Source organism: Eschrichtius robustus, chromosome 6 (assembly GCF_028021215.1).
Source record: "Eschrichtius robustus isolate mEscRob2 chromosome 6, mEscRob2.pri, whole genome shotgun sequence".
NCBI classification, from domain to species: domain Eukaryota; kingdom Metazoa; phylum Chordata; class Mammalia; order Artiodactyla; family Eschrichtiidae; genus Eschrichtius; species Eschrichtius robustus.
Genome location: NC_090829.1, coordinates 13,148,450 through 13,175,559, shown reverse-complemented (window position 1 = coordinate 13,175,559; position 27,110 = coordinate 13,148,450). Strand labels below are relative to the sequence as shown.

Sequence of the window (27,110 nt, the reverse complement as noted above, 5' to 3'; positions counted from 1 at the left end):
TGTAGGATTTCTGGGAGAACTGAGGAAATACATTACTATTACTCTGCCTTGAAAGAGTTTGCAATCTTGTCAAGAACGCATGGCTTATAAACTTAAGGCTCCTCACTACTTACAATAAAAGGGAATAATACCATACAAGAACGTAATATATGCAGTAAGTGCTAAGAGAGAGGAATTAACAGGCAGGTCTAGTGATGATGAGAGAGTCCTCAGTGGGGAGGTAGGCCTTGGAGATGAGGAAAAATTGGAGAGGTGGTGTGAGCGGGGAGGGCATCAGATGCAAGAAGCTGTCAGGCTAAATGGCCCAAGTGTTAAACTCTTGCCAAGCATAACTATTTGCCCTACTGAGAGACTTGCTGGGACTTCAATAGGAAATACAAAAGAGATTAGATGAAGCCCAGTGATTTCAGCCAGAGATGGCCTGCCCTATTTGAAGGTAATTTATACAATAGTGACCAGTGGCTCCTCTCAGTAACTTGGGTGTGATGCTCATTGGTTTCAGCGGGATGCATGCTTTGCGGAGCAAAGACAGCATTTGGCCCATGGTGGAAATTCCTGCATTTAAAAGCCATTTTGTTCCATTTTGAAATAAAGTGGGAGTGAAAGTCATGCCCCATGATGCTTCATGGTTAATAAAACTGCAAAGGCATTTCTGCCTGGGCATAAAAGATTATTTTAAGCATCATCTTCTGGGCTCCTTGGTTACTAAGGGAATCCTGTCTCAGCTCAGCGGTGCAGACAGGCTAGTTGCCATGACAATCCTGCTAGGCCTGGTTGGAGTCTAAATACCACAGAGGGAGGAACCGCTGTCACTACCTGACCGCTGAGCAGCTTGGCAGTGCCCTCCCTGCCCCTGCAGCTGGCCACCCCTCCTGGACCCCACCTCAGCTGCCCAGTCCTTGCACCTAGGGGGCACAGGCACCACTGGAAGTGCATTTAGGGTCAGTGGCTCAACTTGTTTGATGGTCAATCTCCTCTTCTGTCCCAGAATGTGATGTTCATGCTGGGTCATATTCAAGTCTTCCTGGACACCCACAATCCTTCAAGCCTGGCCTTTGTCTCTCCGAATAGAGGAAATACTAGATATTTACCAAAAAGTTGCACTAGGAAGCAGAATAAAATCTGGAATAAATCTTATTTTCTTTCCAGCCAGACATAATCTGAAACATTTTCACAGGGGAGACCTGTCACAGTATTGGTCAATGAGCAATTGATCAATCCCTGCAACTGCCTAGATGCAATTCTATCCTTTCACATGGACACACTCATGGTGTTTGTGGCAGACTATACTTTCTAAAGATGGTGGTGACCATGTCTCCCATCCCATGTGACAATGTGACTCAATGCTCACATTGAGGCATGGGTCTCTATTCCTTGAACCTGGGCCAGCTGTGTCTGAAGTGAAGGAATGACATGTGATTTCTGAGGTTAGGTCATAAAAGGTAACACTGCTTATATCTGGTTCTCTTGGGATGCTTGCTCTTGGGATCCAACCCTCATGTTGTGAGGAACCCCAAACAGCCACATGGAGGGACCACATATAGGTGTTCCAGAGAACAGCCTAGTTGAGGTCCTGACTGACAGGCAGCATCGAACACCAGACATGAAGTGAAGGCACCTTCAAATGATTTTAGCCCCACAGCTGACATCACCCCTGGTCTTTGAGTCATCTCAGTGGAACATGAAGCAGAAATAAGCTGTCCCCACAGTGCCCTTTCTGAATTCTCAACCAATAGGAGGCATACAAAAAATTAAATAGTGGTTGTTCTATGCCAAAAAGTTTGCGGTGATTTATTACCCAGCAATAGTAACTGGAACTACATTTTCTTCCTAGGCTGTCCTTTCTCTATTCTGCTCCTGGGGACTCGTATTCTCCCCTCAAGGAATAATTCAACTGTTACCCTTCAGATGCACATTTTTCTTCTCTTGGGTGAGAGGCAGTGCAACAGAGCAGTGAAGCACTTGGACTCTGGAGTCAGCCTGCCTGGGTTCAACTCCTGGCTCCATGACTTACTTGATAAACTTATGGTTTGTGACCTTGGATGAGCTGCTTATCTCCCCTGTGCCTCAATTTCCATATCTTTAAATGAGGATGAAAATAATAGTACATACTTCATAGGTGAGGAGTGAGTTGGAAAACACTTAGAACAGTGCTTGCCACTTAGCACAATTTAAGTGTTGGTTATGTCTCATTCTTCTGGGACCCTTTCCAAGTATAATCAAAATCCCAAATGAACTCATTCTCTAGAATTTCTCAAGACTCTGTATCTTCTGGGCTCAGACAGGACCACGACCATGGCTCCAGATAACAAGAGTATTCACTGGTCTAGAGCTACACTTCTGCCATCAGAACTACACAGCATCTGGAGAAGACCAGGGGAAAGGAGCCGCCCTTGACTGAAAGCATCTGGTCCTTGGGTGTGTGATGCTCCACTGTCTGCCGCCAACATTTTTGTTCAGCCATCAGAGAACTGTAAAGAAATGTATATGGGTTTAATTACATTAAGTTTCAGAACCATTCTGAGTATAAGGACAGACTGCTGGGAAACTGTAACCCACATCACCACATGGCCACACTGCTGCTGGTGCTGCTTCTTCTTCCCCCTCCTCCTCCTCCTCTTTTTCTTCTTCTTTTTTAGGCTTCAAGACAAATGTGTTTCCATGCTGATCAGCTCTTGGAACCCTAAAATCTGTGGGAGAATTAGGATTTATAAATAAAAAACTATGTTTTTAAAAGCTTTATACTGAAATTGAAAATTGTAATTTGGTCTTACTGGAGGACATTGAGGCAGAAATCGTCTTCTTACAGATTCTGCAATATGGCTGTTTAAGTTTTCTATTCTAATTAGCAATGGGATCTCAAAGTTCAAAATTTCCTAAAGTTCATTTTATCTATTCCCCATCTAATACTCAATGAACTTTCATAAAATCTCTACCAATTTTAAAATATGCTAAATTCTCACAACTTTAGAAAAATGGAAGAAAGCCAAGGATAATTTAATTAGAAGTCTAAACTCAAAACAATTTTTAATTTCAAATATAAGTCATGTTATAAGCTAAGAGATAGCATAAAGGAATGTAAAATATAAACTAATCAGCAATGAAAAATGTATCATTCTGCAAGCAGCCAACCAAACAGGACATATCACAAACACTGTAAGAACTAACTGAAGGGCCTAAAGGCAGGAACACATGAAAAAGATACTTTCCAATAAATTCTTGGTTTGAAACCTACTCCTTCTAAGATGGTTCTCTTTTGTTGCCCATGGCTTTAGAAATTCAGAAGTGAAACTATTCCTCATGTTTTATTTAATATGAAGAACATTTATTACATCATCTTTGGTCTGAATTAGAGGAGCAAGGATTACAGAATGGTAGCATTAAAGGGAGATAATGGGGGCTATCTTTGTTCCAGTGAGAAACGGAAGTCCCAGAGAGGCTGATATCAGGGTCCCAGGGTCCAGGGTGGTCTCTGAAGGATGACATTAGAAATGCTGGGCAGCTTGAGCTCAGCTCCCTAAAGGAGACCTGGCTGGGTAGCTTGAGAACTGGACTGGTCCTTGTGAATTAGCAGCACTTCGTAGCGACTAAATCAAGTAAGATGATACCTCCCAGACCCAGCTGGCAATCAGGAGATGTGTGCTGTGTGACAGCAGACAAAGCATGTTTTGCTTTGATTCGGTTCAGCAGTAGCGTCTGCTAAGGATTTCATTGACTCAAGGTTGCCATTATGGACCAGGAGAGTTTTGGCACTAGGGGCAAAGTTAGACTGAATGGCTGACGCCTCAGGCCTCACAGACCACAGTGTGTGATAGGATCACTTACCAATTTTCTTCTTAGCGATAGAGGAATTCCAACACAAGAGTAATAACACATTTGTCTTACAGAATCAAAGAAATAGAATGGCTGAGAGCACATACTCTGTGGGCACACTGCTGAGATTTAAATTTTGGCCCTTACTAGTCGAGTGAACTTGTGTTGTGTAATCTCTCTGTGTTTATTTTCTCAATTGTAAAAGGGAGATAATTATAATATTATCACATGGGGTTATCATAAAGATCAAGTGAGGAAATACACGAAAGAGTGAACATGAATCCTGTTAGGAATCAGACTGCGGTGTTTAATTTATAATGGAATGTCAACACAATACTTCTAACAGAACACACCCAAGGTCACAACCCAGCTACAAAATGACTAACAGTTCCTTCATCTGAGTGATTTCTGCTCCCTCACCATCATCATCCCTAGTCTCACTTTGCCTTTCGTTCCTCCAGAACAAAATTATTGAGATGCCCAAATGCTGAATTGTCCTTGATAGCATCCATTCCAAAACAAGTCCCTGTTTTCCTGATGCCACCCAGCATAAGTTCAAATCTTATAACTCGTTTGTATAGAGACATCCTCAGGTGTATGCTCTCTCTTGCTGCAGCAAGCTAATTAAACTTAACCTTGTTTGAGTTTGGGTGTGCCCCTGGTGGTCTCTGACTGATGGGCTTCCACAATACTCAGCACATATAATAGCATACTATATGCACAAGAAATGCTAGCCACTGGCAGTAGTAGGCAAGTCTTTTTATTCCCAACTTCTTGCATACAGCACACCTCAAGACATGCTTGTTCAATAAAGGGCTATTCTCAAATAACTGGGAAGCCAGGCTAAGATGAGAAAACAAAGCAAACATTTAGAGACTGTGCTTTGTTTTCTAATTTTTATTTTTAGAGAACAGTCCAAGTAGTTACCAGGAATTGACCATTGCCTGGACTTTTTAAGCTAGGGTAGCCAGATCTTGAATAAAAGAGGGTCTTGAAATAGCTAAACTTTTAAGTTTTTATTTCTGAATTTCTACAAATACCCATTTGACAAAGAAGGAAACAAACTTTTGAAGTAATAGAATGAATGCCCAAGATACATCCATGGTGATTAGGTTTATTTGCACCTAAGGTGTATTAGGTATCTGTTTAGTGACTCAAAATGAGAGTAATCGTTTATTCTCTGTGGCAGTTTCTTCTGGTCAGGAACCCATGAGTTCCTTAGCTGGGTGGTTCAGGCTCAAAGTCTTTCATGAATTGCAATCATCTGAAAGGTTGCCTGGGACCGGAGGATCCCCTTCCTAGGTGGTTCACTCCTAGCTGGAAAATTGGTTCCTCTCCACAGGGCTGTTTGAGTGTCTGCAGGACATGACCGCTGGCTTTCCCCATAGGGAGCCGTCCAAGAGCCCAAGACACTAGCAATACCTTTTATGATCCACCCCTGGAAGTCACACATCATCAACTTGGCCATATTCTACTAGTACATGCCAACCCTGTTTCAGTGCCGACCCTGCCCATCTGCCAGATGTGCTATTTTGGACCAGCACCAAAATTCTAAGTCTGTGTTCGCTCATTTATAATATAAAAATAACAACCTCCCTTCAGGGCTGTTTTGAACGTAAGCCAATATAAGATTATCAAGCGCTGCTTAGTACAATGAGCTGCCCCACAACAGGCAATACTTAGAAGTGATTTCGTTTCCTTAGGAAGCCTGTCCCTAGTTCGCCTCATTCTCCTGAAGTTTAAACTCCGAGCATCCTTCTTTTTTCCACCCCTGGAGAGCCGAGTCAGTCAGATCCCACCCTCCCCAGCCGACTCGATCCCGACGTAGGACTATTCAGGACGCGGCACTCTAGTTCCCGGGGCTCACCTCGGCACCGGCGCACTTTGCGAACGGACCGGAAGTGGCTCCGGCAGCTCTTCTTCGTCCGGAAGGGCAGTGGCGGGCGGCCGGTTGGACGGTTCGGGAGGACTCTGCGGACTGGGTCGCCGGCGCGGGGACTCCCTGAAAGCGGAGCGGCGGGGCGCCCGGAGGTGAAGGGGTTGCGCCCTCCCGGCCTAGTCATGCCCGGTTGTTGGCTGCTGGCTCGGACCGGCGCTCGGGTGCTGGACCGCGGCGCGGGCGGCCTGGGCGCTGCTCGGGGCTCGGAGAACAGGTGGGTGCGGAGGAGAGACGAGGGTGCGGGGTGGTCCCTGCACCTGTGGCTTCGGACTGTGGCCTGGCCCGGCGCGGGGTAGGAGGGGGTTCCGTCCAGGCCTGAAGAGTAAGAATCATTGCTGTAAGGACGTGCCCTTTGAAGGATGGAAGGAGTGGGGGTTTTTGCTTTTTAATGCTGATGAGCATTAAAACAAGCATTACCAACAGCAATAATATTATCTGCCAATTAGTGAGTGTTTACTCTGTGATATATGTTCAGTTAGGAACATTAGGCTCCTTAGGTCATGTAGCCTCGCGTTAGAGCTGCTATCATCCGTTTTACAGATACCATCATTTCCCCGTCCTATCATTATTCGTTTTGCAGGTAAAAGGGAAGCTTAGAGAAAAGTGATTTGCCCAAGGTCACTTAACTAATAAGTGCAAAATTGGGACTCTAGCCTGGATGTATCTACCTGTCTACAAAAGAGATCGCAGGAAGATTTACTTCCTTTCTGACCCTCCTGGCAAAAATTACACATCTCTTTCCTGACCTCCGTCCTGTAAGGTCTTTCTTGGTGTGTCCAGCTAGTCACAGGTCATGTCTTTTATGGATTTTAGAATTTGCACACCCAGTTTCTTCACCACTCTGAGCCAAGGCCATGTCATTACAGGGGTTTATCAGAGAAAGATCAGTAACCCCACGTTTTGTCACCTCTATTGGATGTAACTGTTAAGGTACATGTTCTAGTGGACCTGCGGCTTCTCTTGTCTACATAGGACTACTCTGTTAGAAATCTGTTTATCCCAGAGGAGAAGAGGAAGAACTTTTCCTCCAGGGTAACTATTAACAGTTGACATATGAGCCCCATTATTATCGTGAGGAATGTCAGGGAAAAAACTGGAACAGAATCCAAACCCTTTCCAAAGGCCCTGACTACACTTTCCAACTCATGTGACCTCCCTTCTGTACATTAAGTGGGGAACCTTTTGAATTATGCTTTGTTTTCTAATTTTTATTTTTACAGAACAGACATCTGGCTTTTGGTTAGACGTCTCCATGGCAAGAGTGGTACTTGGTGGGATGAGCATCTTTCTGAAGAAAATGTTCCCTTTGTTAAGCAGTTGGTCTCTGATGAAAATAAAGCCCAATTAGCAAGTAAACTCTGTCCCCTGAAAGATGAGCCATGGCCTATACATCCTTGGGAACCAGGTGGTTATTTTGTATATGTTGTGTTCTCATCGCCTAATTACTGTCTGGCTGGCACATTTAAAATCATAGTGACTTCTGAATCAATTTATCATCTCTTTAATTTATTTTTCATGTCTTAAGTGTGTCTATTTCATTGTGGTTTGCTTTGCAAGTATGTTTCCAGCATCCTAGTCTACTGTTAGTGAATGTCTGATGATCATCAAGACTTCCTCAAGAGACTGCTTTGTAGGTGAAAAGAGAATTGTTCTGCAAACGTTTTCTTGTTTTCTTCAGATGAAAAATAATATAAAATAAGTCAGGGAAGAAAAGCTGGAAGAGTGTGATCTAAACTGTAATGTACCACACAGACGTTTGTAGCTGGGGTATTCTACCACTCCACGCCTGCCAAGCATAACCCCAGAATCAGCTCTTTGTGCCTGGTTGAGTGCTAAATCCATGTGTGGCCAGACCAAAAAGCATAAGGCCTTTCCTGTTCATGGAGTTGTCGTTGGTTGGAGGTTATTGTGGCTGTTGAATTGTTTAATGGCTAGAATTCTTAGTGGAGCAACTTTATCAATTTATGCAACAAATCTAAGTGTCATGGTGGGTGCTGACATATTTTAGCAACATGACCACTTGTGTCATCTCAATAACTCCAGCTAACTTATTAGAATTTGAATAGTAGATGTTTCCTAATTAATGAGGTTGGATATGAATTGATATTAGGAAAGCGAAGCATAATGATGGATTTATCATGCCCTCTATTAATACCACTTTTAAATACCAGAATATATCAGTTTAACTATTTTCTTTATTTTGTATGGTTTTCTTATATTTTTTATTTTACAGAGATTTATTGAATACCAATATATTATGTCAGGCATGGCTGAAGGCAATTATATCTGTAAGGAACAGTTGTATTTTACTGTATGAATATATCAGCATGTTTCTTATCTGCTTGCTCCTTATATGAAACCAAAATTTAGGAAATACCGTTGTATCGTGTTGACAAATGTTGAAAAGTCTGTGTGAATATTGATTTGTTTTTAATTGCCAGGTTCCTCTAGAGTAGGCCTTATTGCACTGAAGCTAGGCATGATGCCCTTATGGACCAAAGATGGTCAGAAGCATGTGGTCACATTACTTCAGGTAAGAAAGAAACAGAAGATGTAACAAATCTATGTGTGGGCTGAGATCTATTTGTGCAAACCTAAATGGGCAATATTTGTATCCTGAAACATTTGACTGTGTGGTGAAGAAGAGATAAAGTCGAGCATAGATACTGTAAAAGAGCTTTACTTCTGATGGTGTCAGTAAATGTTCTCACTCATTCCTGAGTGGTGGCTTTCTTCATACTGGCATTGGGATAACTGGGGCAATGAATTAAAAAAAAAAATTGTAACCTAACTTCTTACAGATCTACTAGTTTAATTCATAATCAGAAAAAAATCTCAGTCCCATCTTATTTTCATTTATGGAGTTCTTTCAATTCCAAATTGTAATTTTGATCTCTTTACTAACTCAGAATGTAGCACTTTTGTCTGGGGAAGCAGCATTTTGTTCTCTGAGATAAGGTTAAACTCCAATGGTTAAGAATGTAGGCCCTGGAACCAGAATACCTCAAATGTTGGTTCTGCCATTTTCTAGCTGTGTTCCTTGGAGCACTGTGTCTTATCTGTAAAAGAATAATTTTATTCTGTAGAAGAAATCACTGTGATCTCCCTCAAAGGGTTATTGTGAGGCTTGCACAAGATGCTAAATGTCAAGCACTTAAAATTTAAAACAATATTAAATGTCCAACAAATGTTAGCTGTTATGGTCTTTATCATTATTATAAAAAGATCACTGATAAAGTTGAGACTTTCATTCCCCAGATCACTTTGAACAGCTCAGTTCATATTGGAGTCAAGCCTTAGACAAGCAATTAGGCAGGTGATGGGGAGTAAAATGAGACCTCATGCACATAAGTGCTTCCAGTGCTGACAGGCACAGGTGGCCTGTAAGCCCTTAGTAAGTTTTTACTGACTCTGAATGATCAAGGAAGGGATTATAGTTCCTGGAACTCTACAGAACTTTGGGAGCTTTTAGGAATGATGGGTGAGATTGTCAATTGGTACAGCTGCTTCAGGAAATAGTTTAGCATTATGGAATAGTTGAGGTACGTGAACCTGTGGTCTCCCAGTTCCACTCCTGAGTGTTACTAGAAAATGCGAACAGATGATTTATAGCAGCATTACTCTTAATACTCCAGAAGTAGAAATAACTCCCATGTCCATCATGGTAGAATGAGTAAATAAATCATGGTGTATTTACATGATGGAGTGCTGGGTGGCAGTGAAACTGGACAGAATAGAGCCGCACACAACAGTATGGGAGAACCTTACCAATAGAATCTTGAGTGAAAGCAGGAAAATATGGAGGAGTATATGTGGTCTGACTCCATTTACATAAAGGTTCAACAGGCAGCACTGAACTATGGATTAAACAATACTTTCAAAGGTAGTAATTGTAATGAAAAGTTAAATGATTACCATAAATGTCAAGAGAGGTGGTTATTTCTTGGACAGTTCTTCTCAAACTTTACCTCAGAATCACCTGGAGGGCTTATAAACACACAAGTTTAGATTTAGTAGGTCTTGGCTGAGGCCTGAGAACCTGCATTTTCACGGAGTTCCCAGGTGACTGATGCTGCTTGCCTGGGGACCACACTTTGAGAGCCACTGCTCTAGGGGTAAACAGGGTGGGGGGTAATGGGTGTAGGGGGGGATTGGGAAGAGACACAGAGGTTTGGGGGATTTTTGACATTCGTAGTGGTTACATGCATATTTTCTTTATAAATACTCATTTTATTGTATATTTGTGTTTTATGCACTTTTCTGTTTGTGTTGTATTCAGTATTTGACAGTGTTTTTTTAAGAGTGTGGTTGGTATGAGAGGGATGGTGAGATAAGAAACTTTAGGGAATTCCTAACTGTCCGAGGGCCTCAGTGTGGCTGATATGTAATGTTAACATGTGTCCTGGCACATACTTAGTTATTTTATGTTTGTTTTTTTAGGTACAAGACTGTCACATCCTAAAATATACTCCAAAAGAAAATCATAATGGAAAAATGGCAGCCCTGACTGTAGGAGGAAAAACTGTATCACGTTTCCATGTAAGGGCGCACTTTCATTCCTAGAATAGTGCATTTCATTAGTTTTAGACCTGAATTCTTTGAGATTCTGAGTTCTTTAAGTTTTGAGGATATCCCATAGCCACAGACTTGTCCAGGAGGTGAACTGTGGATTTGTGGGGAGGCAGTCTGATAGAGCCACTGACCCCAGGAGTGTGGGAGACTTAAGTTTGCTCCAGTACCTCCCTTCACTGTCTGGAACAAGTAACTTCACCTTCTAAGCTTCAGTATTTGCCCAGATGTAAAATGTGGATAAATATACTACTTACCTAAGAGGTTTGGTGCCAGGATTACGTGAGACTTTTCACATGTGCCTGGCATGTAACAGACACTCAAAAGAGGGTAGCTATTTGATTATTTTGTGGTTGTTTTATGTTTAATTTCATTTTTTTTCTAAATTGTCTCAAGTCTTGACTCCAACAGCATGTAAGGATGAATTTTTCATATATTAGAAGTTTTCAGTATTGGGACGAAAGCTGTGTATGAAGTCACATCAGATTTTTCTGAATAAAGTGTATTTCCCAAGTAGAATACTAATAGAATGCTGAGTTTGTGGTTTAAATGTGAAAAAATCTGCACAATTAGTATTTTGGCGGGTTTGGGGATGACTAAAAGCAGAGAATGCCTTTCTAGAAAAGGTGATGGTTTTCACTAATGGCTGCTGAAACATCTTTCGGTTTACTACAACGTTGCTTGTCTCTAGATTAACATTTTTCCATTATAAATTATTTATGAAATGAACATGAATGAAAGTTAGGAGACAACCTGTTCTGTGCAGCTGTCAAAACTAGCAAGTGTTTATCGATTGCCTCCTATTTCCTTGTCATAGTTAACTTTTGAGCACTTATTACTTGCTGAGTGTGTAGGCATTAAGTCTTTTACATTTATTAACTTTTTCAGACTCTAAAGATAACAAAGTTAAGTAACTCCCTCAGGGACACCCACCAATAAGAGGTAGAGTGACAGTTAGACTCTGAAAGCCTTACTTTGTTAATTGTGTCTTGATATCCACCCTTTGGGAATACATAGGGAAGATGGACTAATTTGGCTATCTCAATACAGTACTGTAAATGCAACAAGCACGTTGGCCAATTCTGCTTTTGGAAATCCTAGGAGGTTTCACAGGGAGGATACCAGAAAGGAGAGTCGGTGCTAAAGGCATGCCAGGCAGAGTGGGCTCTGCAGAAGCAGGTGCATGGAAGAGCATTCGTGCTTGGGAAGAGAAGGGCCATGTGTCTGGATCTTAGTGTGCAGTCGGGGAGAATGTGGTAAAGGTGTGACAGGTGGGGTTGTCAGGATGGAGGGCTAACAAGTTTAGACTTCATCATGTAGACTTTGAGGAACTTTCTGAATTCTTTAACGAGGGCAGTGGTCAAATTGTTATCATGGTTAACTAAATTAGAAGATGCCAGGTGCAGGGAGGACATTTAGGAGGTTGTTTTAAGCCCTCAGGGAGAGTTGATAAAAGTCTTTTGCCCTAGAGCAGTTGCATTGGGCTTGGAAGAGGCAGGGATTATAAAAGATCAGGTGAGTGTGAGCGTGTGGGAAGAGGACCCAGCAGGTCAGTGCTCATGCCATGACCTGGGACAGGGACGAGGAAAGGGGTGCTTTGGAGGAAAGACGTGTTTGAAGTGTTTTAGAAAATCCAGGTGGAATTGTCCTATAAGTATATACTGATCAGCAAATTGGCGCTGGTTGGAGTCCTATGGTTTAATAGGCCTGTCTCGTAAGTGTTAGAGGACTTAGCTATTTTTTGCATATTATGGTAGTATAGTTTATTTTTCATTAAGCCTTCATAGTAATATCTGCTGTTCCTGACAGTTTATTGCCTAATAATTACAGGGTTCAGATAATACCACAGTAATTAAAAACACAATGTGATATTTTGGGAAACATTTTTTTTAAATGTCAAATGTTTGAATTTTTAAGTGTGTAAATATTTGCCCAACTTCCTGTGAATCATGTGAACAATTCTTCAGTTTGATAGACACCTCTGTTTTCTAATTGATTGTATTTCTGTGTTTTTGTTAGGACTAGCACTGTCATCTTTATTTCATTACCAATTTTGTAAATTTTTGACTCTACAGCCTTGGTATTTGTAAGTCAGGTGTCCTGTTGGGATAATCCATTCTGCTCCAGCAGATTTGTGAACATTACTTCCTTGGGACTGTGCGGTAGTGGGAAATGAGTGGACGTGGGATAAGAAGAGCTGAGTTCTTCCGTGGCTGCCAGTAGCTCCTTCACTCCACCTTTTTGAACAGCCATTTTCTTACCCGTGAAGACAAGGGATTGGACTTGATGGTCTCTGAATTCTCTCCCAGTTCTAAGTCTCACGTTGGTTCTCAAATATTTTAGTTTTTAAGAAAAATAAAAGTTCCCCTCCAAAAATGAACTTGTCAGCTCAATTTATTCTATTTTACTTAGTGATAAAGATAGTCTTATTGATGAAGTCTTATTAACATAATAACTAAACTATTACAGAAACGATAGTACTTTTATTTTTACTTTCATATTTGAGACTCTGGTCTTCATACCTTAAGCTTTATCTCACCAATGAATATATAGCACAGCAGGGTGATTTGGTTGCTGTATTCTTATACTGTGGTGAATTTTAACCATTTATCTGACAAACTTTTAAAACTGTTCACTATTCTGGTATAGAAGTGCTACAGAGGCCCTTTTATTCTTCAAGATATTATCTTTCTAGGACCAGAGGTCATGTATTATAATATTAAGAAAAAAGTTTTGTCTTTGAATGACCTTTCATCAGAATAGGATGTGAAAATGAAGTTCTAGAATTCTTTATAAGTAAAGCATTTTGGTTCAGAAAGGAAAAAGGTTTTTGAAACTAAAAGTATACAGACTTTCTCTTACATATTGTAGCCCTCAGGGAAACTGCAGGTAGATTGATTATAGAGGGTTTGAGAGAGAGAAGAGACACCTATGACTAGGTAATATTAAATAGTTAAGCATTCTAAAATGAGTTGATTGAATCAGTTTTATTTATAATAGGGCTAGAATGTTATTTTTTTTTTTAATCTGTAAAGAATTTATGCCTCCAAGAAGCTAGACTGCTTTGCTTTTGCTATTTCTGTACCTTATAATAAATAAAAACTGATGTGGTACATAATGTTTTTGAATAAGGAAGCTAAGTGGCCTTAAAGTTGGTTAAATCAATTCATCTTAGGAGCAGAGAAGCATTTTCATTGTGAGGAGGATAATTGCAGAGAACTGAAGAGGGAGGAAAAAAATGCAACCTCATAGATAGGCTTATCCAAGTGTGACACTGCTGTCAGTCTTTTAAATTGCCTTTTGAAATCATTTATTTGGAAGTTAGAGGGGAAAAAAAGCCCTCTGTTACACTGCTGTTGACTCAACTCAACTTGAACATCTGGTTTTTCTCAGGACAGATACCCAATTAGTTTTATGATATTTTGATTTTAAAAGAAAAAAATTATTCACTTTTAGTGAAATTGGAAGATAATCAGGAAATATGTATTACCTTTGTCCTTTTTATGTCTCAGTCTATAGTTACTTAGTCAAGATGTTTATCTTGTCCATTTTGTATTACTAAAAAAAGTACAGGATTTTTCTCATAAGCCTCCTGGAATACTTAAAAACCAATATTAATAAAATAATGTGTTTTAAATTACCAGGTGGAATATGTGAAGGTCAAAAATAAAATTGAAGTCTGTTCTAAAATTTAATAAATCTGAATCCAATACATCAGGAAAATAATTTTAAGGATACACATTTTTAAAATTTTTATTGAAGTTTAATTGACCTAAAACACTGTTAGTTCCAGATACACAACATAGTGATTCAGTATTTCTATACGTTACAAAATGATCCTCACAGTTACCATCTGTCACCATACAAAGTTATTACAATATTATTGACTATTTTCCCCATGCTGTGCATTTCATCCTCCTGACTCATTTATTTTGTAACTGGAAGTTTACCTCTTAACCTCCCTCACTTATTTCACTCATCCCCTCCACCTCATCCCCCTCTGATAACCACCTGTTTGTTCGCTGTATCTATGAGTCTGTTTCTGTTTTGTTACCTTTGTTCATTTGTTTTTTTAGATTCCACATATAAGTGAAATCATATGGTGTTTGTCTTTCTCCATCTGACTTATTTCACTTTGCATAATATCCTCTAGACCCATCCATGTTGTTGCAGGCAAGATTTCATTTTTTTTTCATGGCTGAGTAATATTCCATTGTGTGTGTGTGTGTACACATATATACACATCTTTATCCATTCATCTGGCATTGGACACTTAGGTCACTTTCGTATCTTAGCTATTGTAAATAACACTGTGATGAACATAGATGTGCATATATGTTTTCGTATTAGTGTTTTTGTTTTCTTTGGAAGAATACCCAGAAATAGAGTAACTAAATTATATGGTATTTCTATTTTTAATTTTTGAGGAACCTCCATACTGTTTTCCGTAGTGGCTGCACCAATTTACATATCTGCCAGCCGTGCGCAACGGTTCCCTTTTCTCCGCATCCTCTCCAAAACTTGTTATTTCTTGTCTTTTTGATAATAGCCATTCTGACAGGTGGGAGGCAATATCTCATTGTGGTTTTATTTGCATTTCCCTGATGATTAGTGATGTTGAGCATGTTTTTTCAAGTGTCTTGGTCATTTGTATGTCTTTGGAAAAATGTCTATTCATGTCTTCTGCTTATTTGTTAATTGGGTTGTTGGGTTTCTTTTGCTGTCAAATTGTATGAATTCCTTGTATATTTTGGATTTTGACCCCTTATCAGATATATCTTTTGCAGATACCTTCTTCCATTCAGTAGGTGGTCTTTTTGTCTTAATAGTTTCCTCCACTTTTTAGTTTGATGTAGTCTCATTTATTTATTTTTGCTTTTGTTTCCCTTGCGTGAGGAGACAGATCCAAAAAAATTTTGCTAAGATCTAGGTCAAAGATAGTACTACCTATGTTTTCTTCTAGGAGTTTTATGGTTTCAGGTCTTATATTTAAGTCTTTAATCCATTTTGAGTTTATTTTTGTATATGATATGAGAAAGTGGTCCAGTTTGATTCTTCTGCATGTAGCTGTCCGGTTTTCCCAACAACATTTATTGAAGAGGCTGTCTTTTCCCCATTGTATTTTCTTGCCTCTTTTGTCATAGATTAGTTGACCATTTAAGTGTGGGTTTATTTCTGGGCTCTCTATTCTGTTCTGTTGATCTATGTGTCTTTTTGTACCAGTACCATACTGCTTTGATTACTGTAGCTTTGTAGTATAGTTTGAAATCAGGGAGCATGATACCTCCAGCTTTGGTCTTCTTTCTCAAAATTGTTTTGTCTATTCTGGGTCCTTTGTGTTTCCATACAAATTTTAGGATTTTTTGTTTTGGTTCTGTGAACAATGCCATTGGTATTTTGATAGGGATTGCATTGAATCTTTACATTGCCTTGAGTAGTATGACTATTTTAACAGTATTAATTCTTGCAGTCCATTAGCATGGTATATCTTTCCATTTTTCTGTGTCATCTTCACTTTCTTTCATCAGTGTCTTTTAGTTGTCCAAGTGTAGGAGGTCTTTTACCTCCTTGGTTAGATTTATTCCTAGGTTTTTGTTTTTTTTTTTTGATAATTTGCAATTGCAAGTGGGATTGTTTTCTGAATTTCTCTTTCTGATAGTTCATTGTTAGTGCATAGAAAAGCAACAGGTTTCTATATATTAATTTTGTATCCTGCCACTTTACTGAATTCATTTATTAGTTCTAATAGTTTTTTTGATGGCATCTTTTAAGATTTTCCATATATAGTATCATGTCATCTGCAAACAGTGATAGTTTTATTTCTTCCCTTCCAGTCTGGATTTCTTTTATTTCTTTTTCAAGGAGCCACATTTTTAAATGAACTTTTGTGTTTGCTTTTGTGGAAGAAGTGAGTATGACTGAGTATGAAAAGCAGGGGCCTTGGTAAAAGTGATGTTGAATATCAGTCTTAGATTTCAGCATATGGGAAGTAAAACCATAGAGAATGACGGGAGTGAATGTATGTTATCACTGTTGGAAGAAAGGATAGCCTTCCAAGGGGACTCTGTGAGGTAGAGAACAATCTTCTGTGGACATCCGGAGCAGAGCTGTTCAGCATTTGTTGCACAGTCCCACTGGGGGGCTCCAGGGAGATTCTCGGGGGGCTGTGGACTGATCCAAAAACTAAAGTTCTCTGCTTATAGGCCAATGCCACCCAATTTCATGTCAGCTGAGGATAGCCTACTCAGTAAGTTATAAAGGGGCACAGTTCTTATTTCAAACTGAAATTAGCAAGTACCTGAAGTTTGCTGCATATTCAAATACATGTTCTTCAGATAAGTGTGGCTTATCACTGGACCTGGGACTAGACATGTATTTAACAGACTTTCAGTGAGCTTTGGAAGTACATAGTAGGGGGAGATTATAGGCCAACAGACTGGCGTGGGCAGGCACAGGTAAGCATACGTAGAGTACTGTGGCTCATTGGGGTCCTACAGGTGCTTCGTTTAGGATCAGAGGAGAAGCAGAGGGAGAGGGAACAGCAGGAAGATAAATATTATTGCTTATATTCTCATGAAAGAGGCTCTTCACATCAGGAAGTGGTACAGCTTTTTTGGTAAGTCTTACAGTATCTATATCAAGAGTTAAGAATTAAAACAGAAAGAAAAAGACAACAGGGCATTATGGTAAGGGAATAAGTTGTCCATAAAGTTTTCTATTCAAGGATATTTTCTATTCAAGGATATTTACAATAGCAGAACAAAAAAGCAGGGGTGGAGGGAAGAGCAGACAGTAGGACCTGCCAGGAGCTGGGGATGGAGCAGCCACTACAGTCTCTGCTCTCTAGAAGCTTACATTTTGGTGGGCTTGGGGGTGAGACAGGGAAGCTATTGCACAGAAGATAAACAATTAAAAAATGTGTATTGTGACAGATGGAGGGAAGTGCTTTGAAGATTAATAAAGTGGGCTGAGGACATTGCAAGAGACAGAAAGTGGTGCTATTTTAGGTAGAATAATCAGGAAAGGTAAGTTGATATTTGGGTGAAGACCTGAATGAAGTGAGGGAGCATATTATACAGAAATCTGGCAGAGACGTGAGGAGAGACATAGGTGAGGGAGGTTAAGAGGTACAGACTTCCAGTTGCAAAATAAATGAGTCATGGGTATGAAATATACAGTGTGGGCAATATAGTCAGTAACTACGTAATATCTTTGTATGTGACAGGTGGTAACTAGACTTATAATAGTGATCATTGTGTAATATATAGAAATATTGCATCACTTTGTTTTGCACCAGGAACTCACAGTGTTATAGGTCAATTACACTTCAACAAACAAATTCATAGAAAAAGATTTCAGTTTTGTGGTTACCAGAGGCAGGTGATGGAGGAGGGGGAATTGTATGAAGTCAGTCAGAAGGTACAGACTTCCAGTTATAAGGTAAATAAATACTAGGGATGTATGTACAACATGATAAATATAATTAACACTGCTGTACATTATATGTGAAAGTTGTTAAGAGTAAATCCTAAGAGTTTTCATCACAAAGAAAAAATTTGTTTTCTTTTCCTCTAATTTTTTATCTATATGAGATGATGGATGCTCACTAAACTTATTGTGATAATCTTTCCATGATGTGTGTAAGTCAAGTTGTTATTCTGTGCACCTATAATAGTGAGGCAGACATTTTCTACAGTTGTAAAAAGCATAGACAGTTTAAGACTATGGAGAGGAAAAGGGAAAGGGAAAAAAATCTGGCAGAATGGCATTCCAGGCAGGGGGATCAGTATGTGCAAAGGACCTAAGGCTGTTGTTTAGTGAGTTCTTAGACGGGGAAGGAGCACATTGTCCCCGTGGCAGGGCGAGCTGGGAGGAGAGTAGGTGGTGTAGAACCTTGGAAACCATGGTGAGGACTTAGGACTCGATTCTTCTGCACAAGATGCAGACCGTTGTGGAGACTAACGTAACTTGAGTTTAGAAGGATCATGCCAGCCTGTGAATGGAGAACATACCAGGGGGTCAGGAGTATAGAAGTTGGAGACCTGATAGGAGGCTACTGAAATAAACCAGACAATATATGGCTGGCTGGGGTGGGGGTGAGAAGTGGCTGATGTGGGCTATGTGTTTAAATAGAGGCTACAGGAATAGCTGATGGATGGACATGGGATGTGAGAAAGAGAAGAGTTGTAGGTGACCATAGAATTTTTGGTTTAAACAGAAGTATGGAGCTGCTGTTTATTGAGATTCGGAAGATGAGGAGAGCAGGCCTGGCGGGGCAGTGGCATGTTGAGTTCAAGTTTAGACGTGTTAAACTTGAGTTGTTGTGTGACATCAAAGTGAAATGTTGACTTGGCAATTGGGCAGAAGAATTTGTAGTTCAGAGTAGAATTTGGGGTGGATGTTAGAAAAGTGGGTCATTAGCCTGTGAAAGAACCAGGGAGTAGTAGCTGGAAGTGGCGTGGAGGCCTTCCAAGGAGAGAGCAGCTGCCCGTGCCAAGCAGTGCTCGTGGTGACCAGGGCATTTGGTGATTTTGGCCAGCATGTTCCGTTGAGTACGAGGGGCTGGAAGCTCCTGATGAAAGCCTTGTCGTGGGCAGGCACAGAAAGATTAGCTGGAGGAGATAATGTGGCCAAGGAAAAGTTTGTGTTTTAATGTGAGTTATTGTGATTCTTTTATGCTGCTAGGAAAGTTCCAGTGGAAAGGGGGAAATTGTTGATTCAGGAGATGGTGGGGACAGTTTCAGGAGTAAAGCCATTGAGTAGGTGAGAGGAGGTAAGAGTCAGTACACAGTGAAGGATTTGACGTTAATAAGAACATGGACAGTTCATCTGTTATTGTGGTTCCCAGCCCCAGATTCACATCAGAACCATATGGAGTGCTGAAAAAACACTGACACCTGGATGCCCCCTTAGACCGGTGAAGTTACAGCCTCCAAGCTGAGGCCCTGGCCTTGGTGTTCTCTGAAAGCTGCCCATGTGCCTCTTGTGCACCTGGAGTGGGGTGGGAGGGTGATGATTGATTTGGTGGTAAAAGCTTGGGGAAGGGCTCTCGATTCTTCTGTTTTTTTCAGTGAAATAAGAAGCAGCATTATCAGCTCAAAGCAGGGAGAAGGAGGGGAGAGTGCTGAAGGTTTTAAGAGGATGTGGCGGAGCTGCCTTGGGGAGTGAGAGGGATTTAACAGGGGAATGTGGATTGGCCAGGCCACACTGGGACTCACTGTGAAGTCTGGTTGTACATTTGAATGTGACTTGTCATGTTTTCTCCCAGCTGCTTGGACACAGCAGGGAAATTAGACAGAGTCAGATTTCCCAGGATTGGGGTTCTTGATACAGACGGTCTCCAGTCAAAATCCAAATATGAGCATGACTGTATTTCTTTTCCTGTGGAACAAGGGTCTTTCCCCGTATACTTTGAGCTACACTATGCCAGTTCTTTATATGAGCTACACTGTGCCAATTCTTTATATGAGCTACACTATGCCAATTCTTTATATGAGCTACACTATGCCAATTCTGAGTGTGATGGATGAAAATCTCACCTCCCTTAACTAAGGTCAATAGAGTACTCTTTGGTTCATTGGGGAGGCAGAGTGCTCTTTAATTTGTTTTCCTGGAGTGTTAGTAACTTAGTTTAGATCTCTAGGCATTAAATTCCGCTTTTCGTAATTAATGTGTTACTTATATGTGCTGCTTTTCCTCTAGAAATCTACATCTATATTGGAATTTTACCGAGAACTTGGATTGCCACCAAAACAGAAAGTTAAAATCTTTAATGTAACAGATAATGCTGTAATTAAGCCAGGTAATCTGAGGTGGGGGAGAAGAGGGAGGTAAAAATACCCAAATATGTGATTTGTTTAACGTCAGCCCTTTCAATAAAGCTGAATTCACAATACAAAGTCCCAAACATTTATTTTTAAATATAGAACTGTATCTGACTTAACACTAGGGACAAACAAGTCTTTTTCTTTTTTAAGTGGAAAGAACTGTAGAGAATTCTTTGTTTTCCATGAAAGAGGGAGGAACACTTTTGTTTTTAATGTACAGAAGGTTTCACATTTGGAAAAGCCACTCCAAATAAATAAACGAACTTTTAAAATGTGAAGTTCACTGTTTGTAGGCTGGCATTTTATTAAGTGAAGAGTAGACTCTCACTGAGATAGGATAATTTGAGAAAATGTAGCCTGAAACAGGAAAGTGACTGACCATAGCACCTTGTAAAGATCTTAAATGTAAAGATTCTTACTTAAAAATTTCAAAGTATTTTACCTACTCCATGGGATGTCAAAAAGTAAGATTTGGCAGTATGATTATATTGGTTCATATAGTTAATGGCATTTTGATGTCTTTGAACTTCAGAAAAGCTCCCTGATCTCTTGAACTTGAGTTCTCTAACAGGTAGACTGTAGAAGGATGTTTTAAGATTTGATATTTTAATACCTGAACTGAATTTCTTGAAGTAGAATACAATTGCAATAGGCCTTATTAATAGGGGCGGTAGAGTCAGCCTTGATATAAGTTAGAATTGAAGGTATTTTTTGAAGTGCAAGTTTTTCATCTTGAGGTAAAGTACATGGAATTAAACTAACAAGTATAAAAATTAAGTCCACATTAACTTTTGCTGTATCACAAACCATATGATAATTTTGTGTGTGTGGGTGATAAATGGTCAAATATCAGCAGTTCAGGTCATTCAACCTCGTAGAAATTCGGTCACTTTTTAATCTCCCCTATTTTTTCTTGAATGAAGGTTTTTCTCTGCCCATATAAATCCACGTTGGGTCCTACCTTAAAGGACACTAAACCTACAGCACTTTACTCCCTGTTTTAAACAAACAAAAATAGCTTTTGATTACATTCTCTACTACATTGGTTCCAGCTTTAAAAAAAAAGTCTTTTACTGGATGATGTTAAAGTTGATTCCTATTTTTGGATAACTTATCTCCAATAGGAAAAAAAAAAAGACTTGATCCAGCCCCAGTGTTTTTTGAGTCATTCTCTTATTTTTATTTTCCTTATTTGAAATAGGAAATACATCTTAACATATTGTTATTCACAGAAACAACCAAGAATCTCATGTATTTATCAGCAGGAACAGTGTTGTCACAGGAGTTGCCTGTTTCAGCCAGTATCACGTTGGCTTCTGTGAAGGCACAAGCGCGCCAGTGGCCGTGGGCTGTTGGCCACTCCAGCACCATGTGCCCCATACTTCAGCCTACATGCAGTCCATTAAAATACATTTGTTGAGCAGTTTTATTATTTTATTGTTGACATTGCTAATAATTAAAATTGCGGAAGAGACTCTCCTGACATTTTGAAATCTGATAGCTAGAAGGCTTCCTGTATGTAGTTTATGTTTAATGAAGTTATTTTTGGGCTGATTTCATACTGATTTTTTGTTTTCTTTTCATAAAGGCACTCCTCTTTATGCTGCTCACTTTCGCCCAGGACAGTATGTGGATGTCACGGCCAAAACGTAGGTCCACGTAACAGGTTTTTTCCGTTTGTTTTCCTTGTATATTAGAAAACAGCAGAGTGAGTGAAAGAAGTGCAGCCTTTCAAAGTCAGTGAATAAAGGATAAGTAACCATTATTCTCATTCATAACTCGAATCCTTAATGTTACTTATGGTACTGGTTTTTAAATTGCACCGAATTAGTTGTATGTGAAGAGTTCACTTTGGGTTACAGCTTTTAAACTGAGATGTGTGCTTCTTGAGATGGGATTAAGAGAAAGGTCCATTACTGAGTTCCTTGTGGGCTGGGCCCACATCTGTTTGAAGACCAAAGGCAGCATACGGTTTGTTGGTGAAAGATACAGGAAGCAGTTAAATTACAGACATCTTGCACTATTTGCGATAGTTGTGCTTAAGGTTCCCCTAAGGTAACTAACTGTAAAGCATTTTTGGAACTGTGTTAAAAGCCTATCATGAGCTGAAAGAAGAAATAGGATTACACCTTAGGCGTCTTCAACAGCGTGGCATCATCTCTTGGCACTAGAAGAGACCTCTTCCACAAAAGCAAAATATTTTGTTATGTGTAAACAAGGGTTCAAATTTGGTAGAAATTAACACTTAATTTTCACGCTAACAGAAATGCTGACTTTGAATCATACTTATGTTGGGTGGTGGTGTTTGGGGTACTGTAGTTTTTTTTTAATATCTTAACCGTCTGTTAAGATAAGCCAAGTACTGGCTAGGTAATCTCCAGGAAACATTTAGATCTTATAGAAGTAGTTTTTCAAAAATCAGCTGAGGTTATCTCACTATGGAATGAAGTCACCAAGCCTTTAAATATGTTTATATAGAAATTGTTCAGGGACTTCCCTGGTGGCTCAGTGGTTAAGAATCCACCTGCCAATTCAGGGGATACAGGTTAGAGCCCTGGTCCGGGAAGATCCCACATGCTATGGAGCAGCTAAGCCCGTGCGCCGCAACTACTGAGCCTGTGCTTTAGAGCCCACGAGCCACAAATACTAAGCCTGCGTGCCACAACTACTGAAGCCCGCGCACCTAGAGCCCATGCTCCGCCACAAGAGAAGGCACTGCAGTGAGAAGCCCACGCACCGCGATGAAGAGCAGCCCCCGCTCGCTGCAACTAGAGAAAGTCGGCATGTAGCAATGAAGACCCAACTCAGCCAAAAATAAAAAAATAAAAATTAAAAAAAATAGAAATAAATTGTTCAGTATCAGTTGTTAGAATCCACATGATCTAGGCTAAGCTTAACTCCAGATATCAGCTCTTGTCTATGTGGCTTGCAGGATCTTAGTTCCCCAACCAGAGATCAAACCCTGGCCCACGGCAGTGAGAGTGCCCATTCCTAACCACTGGACCACCAGGCAATTTCCCAGCTCTTGTCCATTCTTGTTTCTTGTTCTATCAACATAGATGGTAGTTTCACTGATTTATGTGCCTCAGTTTTCTTTTTGGAATATTCTGACTGAGAACCCTTTGAAAATGAACAGTGGCCCACTGGTTCTCTGGGTTAACCTTAGAATCACAGTGACTGAGACAGAGCAGCTTCTTATATCCAAGGAAACCAGATAAATCCATCATCAGTTTCCTAAACGCGGTCAGATATTTCTTCACTTCCACATTATTACTGCCTACTTTTAAATGCGGGCCATTGCACACAGGTCCTAGGGGCCTTAACTTTTGATTAGCTATTTAGAAGTGGAGTGGGCTAGGTTGGCGGTGGAGTAGAGGAGAGTGGGGCCTATTTAAAGAGACTGTGAACCTTCCTCTTTTTCTCCCTGCTTCCTGCTTGTTGCGAACTCATTCCTACTTGCTGGGGCATCTGGAATTACTGGTCTTTTGCTAACGTTTGTCCTGCCTGCCCTTGTGAAGAAGTCAAAATATCGGAGCTGTAAAGCTTTGGTTTGAGTAAGTGGGGAGATGTGTGTGTTGTGAATCAGATGGTTTTACTTTTTAAATTCCTGAATTATTACGTATAATAAAATGCCTCATGGTAATTTGTTAATTTACACACGGTTAATAATGTGTGCATTCCATTACATATTTTACAGGGTAAATGAGATATTCAGGAAACCCTGCAAAGTCAGATTCCTTTGTTAGCAGATGCTCTGTGGCAGTGTTTGTGACTAGCTTGGGTTGGAGCCTAGCCTTTCAGTGCCTATGTTCACTAGATGCTTTCATTTCATATGCTACTGTTGGGTTTCCTTGGCTTCCTAAAAGCTATTTTTAAAACTTCAGGCTTCTCCTTGTGAGTGTAAAGTAGAAGGAGAGTGTGTTGGTTTTGTTTTGTGTTTTAAGATCGTGTACCTAGAAGACAAGAGTGTGTACAGCCATGTGCCAGCATCAGGACTAGATGGCTGATGAGAGCTGGGAGAGTAACTAACCCTGGGATTTAGAGTAGTTGACATTCAACTCTGGAAAAGGGGCACCTGCATTTGAGAAAACCCTCATTGTTGTGTGGGCTGCAGTACCGTCTTCTGTTTGACTTTGTGTAGCATGTGCACTGTACTCTGGTGTGCGTACCTTTTCGGGGTATTTCCTGAGATCAAAATGAAACAGACTTTGACCTTTCACTAAATGTTGCCAATGGCTACAGCTCTTGGAGCTGGCATGTTATTATGGCCTCAGGATGCTTGTAAGTGCTTGCGAATTTACAGAGCTCTGTCCTCATGTGGAGATGTTTTGGATTCCTCCTGGGTGCAGGCTTAGGTCTCAGCTACACCCAGTCCTGGTGGAAGCTGTCTCTTTGCCGTTGACTTTCCTGTGCATGTGTACGTGCACGCACACATCAATTTGCTTGCTTTTCTTTTTCCTTTTGAAATTCTTCTACATCCTTTCCCTGATGCTTCTCATTTTTTGGACAGTTCACCCCGCTTGGAGTTTTAGCCCTCGCAGCCAGTGAGAATGTTTTTTTTCCTTGTTGACTGTAAATGGAACCATTATCTTTTGGACATAGGCTCTGAGTCCTTGCAGTCTCTTGCTATGGCTCACTTACAGCCAGAGATTTTCTACCTTGTCCTCCATTTTCAGCCCCTGTTTTAAAATTTTGAAACTTCTGGGCTCCATTGTCTTCATTATTAATCCTGTTACAGGTGCAAACACTAGAGAAAAAATGGTGCAGTGACATGGTTAGGTCAGATGAGGGACATGGGTTCACAGCCTGGGGCATCATTTCCCACACTTGAGTGGGCTTCACAATCTCCCCTACCTCCACTCCCCCACCAATCTTCAGATTCATTAGATCTGGGGTAGTACCTGAGAATTTGCATTTCTAACAAGTTCCCAGGTTGTGTGGATGCTGCTAGCCCAGGGACCACACTCTGAGAATCACTGGACTGGAGAACAGTCAGGAGCTCACCGGCGGACCTTCTTTTCCTGCTGCTCCTTTACCCAGCACAGAGTCCCAGTGCCTGCCTTTTCTCAACTCTACTCAAATTATAACATATGAACATCTGTTTTAAAGCAGGCAAGTCTAATTAATCCAGTTTCAAATAACATTGTCAGTAAAATCAGGCCTTTGTATTACCCACATTTTAGTTAGCATGAAACTGAAAACTGGTCTCCTTAGTAACTGGCTTCATCATCTCCTTTCCATTAGAGATTAATTTGAGACTTTTTTCTTAATTGAAATTGTTCATTTTTCTCACGTTGTAATAGTGATATTTAATGGTTAAATCTATACTTATATTTCAAGTTTTTTACCTTATACCTTCAATTTTAATTGCTGGATTAAATATACTTTAGAAATAACTAACTAAATAAGAAAAATTAAAATGGAAAAGTACTCATTTAAGAAAATACAGTGTTAATAGAATCTTTCTACTTCAAGAATGAAATTGTCTGCAGACATTTTCTTTTTAGTGACCAGTAACCAACAGTAGCAGCCTCTCGAAGGCTTCCTTAAATTTTTAAAATGTTCCTCTTTTAATGATTGCATTGGGAAATCTGCTTACACTGAAAGTTACATTGTATTTACCTGTGCTGAATTTGGATATAATTTTCTATATAAATAAGTAAATTTACCATTGTTGTGTTGGAGTGTGAGGTGAATATATATTTAATAGAGTTCTTTTTAATTTTTACTTTTAAACCAGAAATAGTTTTTCATCTAAAAGGTCTTAGTATACAAATTTAGATTATATGGGAAAGATCTTTACATCTAATATATAAAACCATTCTAGCAGAATAATTTTTCACAGTTTTCATTAGGCTATAAATAGGTAATAAGGCCCAGTCTTTGAAATATGTCAGTTTTATGTAATTTATTCTAAATAAAATTTAAAGTCTAGCACATATATTGATGCGTTCCCCACACCACCACCACTACCCACTTCCTGTACTAGGACCCTTTTAAAGATTATATTCTTGTTCTGTAATTATATTCCACCATAACTTCTAATAGATGATGGGTTTGGGGGCCTAACGTTTTCCCTTTCTTTCTCAGTTTTGAGGAGGAAACCTCTCTAGATAATATATAAAGAGTGGGTGAGATAAAGTATGACTGTTGATTCCACCCTCAACATAGGATGTTTAGTCCATTGTTTTCTGTTGAATCCTAGCAGTGCTTATTTTAACTTGTAGAGTTTTTCTTTTTTTAAGGAAAGAAATCAGAAAAGAATTAAAGTAAGATAAAAATAGAACTGTAAGATAAAAATAAAACTGCATTCTGCAGTGTTTAGGAGAAAATGTTAGGTCTCTGTCTCAGAGGACTTGAAGGACACAGGTGGTGATGCATCTATAACGGTGGGCATGGGGGCACTTTCCTGCCAGGTGTCTTACTGAACTTTGAATTCATGACAGTGGCAAGCCTGAAGTAATTTCTTAAATCCCAGATTGAAATCAGAAAACAGCTCATTCAGCTACTTCTTTCTGAGTGAGAGATAATCTAAAACTCTGTCTACGAGTCTGGGCTAATGAAAACAACCCATATATTTTCAGGCACAGTCATATTACTTTAATAGCAATTTCTGGCATAATCTTACTATTTTTGAAGTTAACAGTGCCCTTTAAATTCTCATTACCCTTTGGCCTCAAAATAGAAAACTAGGCCCTTACTTTGATAATGTTATCCCTGGTAGTAAAAATGAAAGCAGTTGGGGAGAGTTAATTTGGGTTCTTTCATTAAAATATCAAAATGTGTACAGAAATATTGTCCATCATAGCCTTAAGGTGATTCAAAAGCCAGGTAGGTTCTTAACAAAGCAAAGACTCTTCGGGATGTGTGAGCAGTCCTGCACACTGTTCAGAGAAGGGTGCCTGCACATGGTCAGAAGCCTTCCCCACTAGCTTGTTATTCTGACTGGTGGGTGTTTGCTG

At 39.9% G+C, this 27,110-nt stretch overlaps 1 protein-coding gene across 1 annotated transcript in view; it reads left to right on the top strand.

Annotated features, from left to right (window-relative positions):
* The first annotated feature begins 5,720 nt into the window (after positions 1-5,720).
* MRPL3 (mitochondrial ribosomal protein L3) overlaps positions 5,721-27,110 on the top strand; it is a 42,410-nt gene continuing 21,020 nt past the window's right edge. Inside the window, exons 1-6 of the mRNA XM_068545912.1 lie at positions 5,721-5,966; positions 6,973-7,157; positions 8,194-8,285; positions 10,193-10,291; positions 20,024-20,123; positions 21,737-21,797. Coding sequence (XP_068402013.1) covers positions 5,875-5,966; positions 6,973-7,157; positions 8,194-8,285; positions 10,193-10,291; positions 20,024-20,123; positions 21,737-21,797 — 629 coding nt within the window. The 5' untranslated portion in view covers positions 5,721-5,874. The remainder of the gene's footprint in view (positions 5,967-6,972; positions 7,158-8,193; positions 8,286-10,192; positions 10,292-20,023; positions 20,124-21,736; positions 21,798-27,110) is intronic.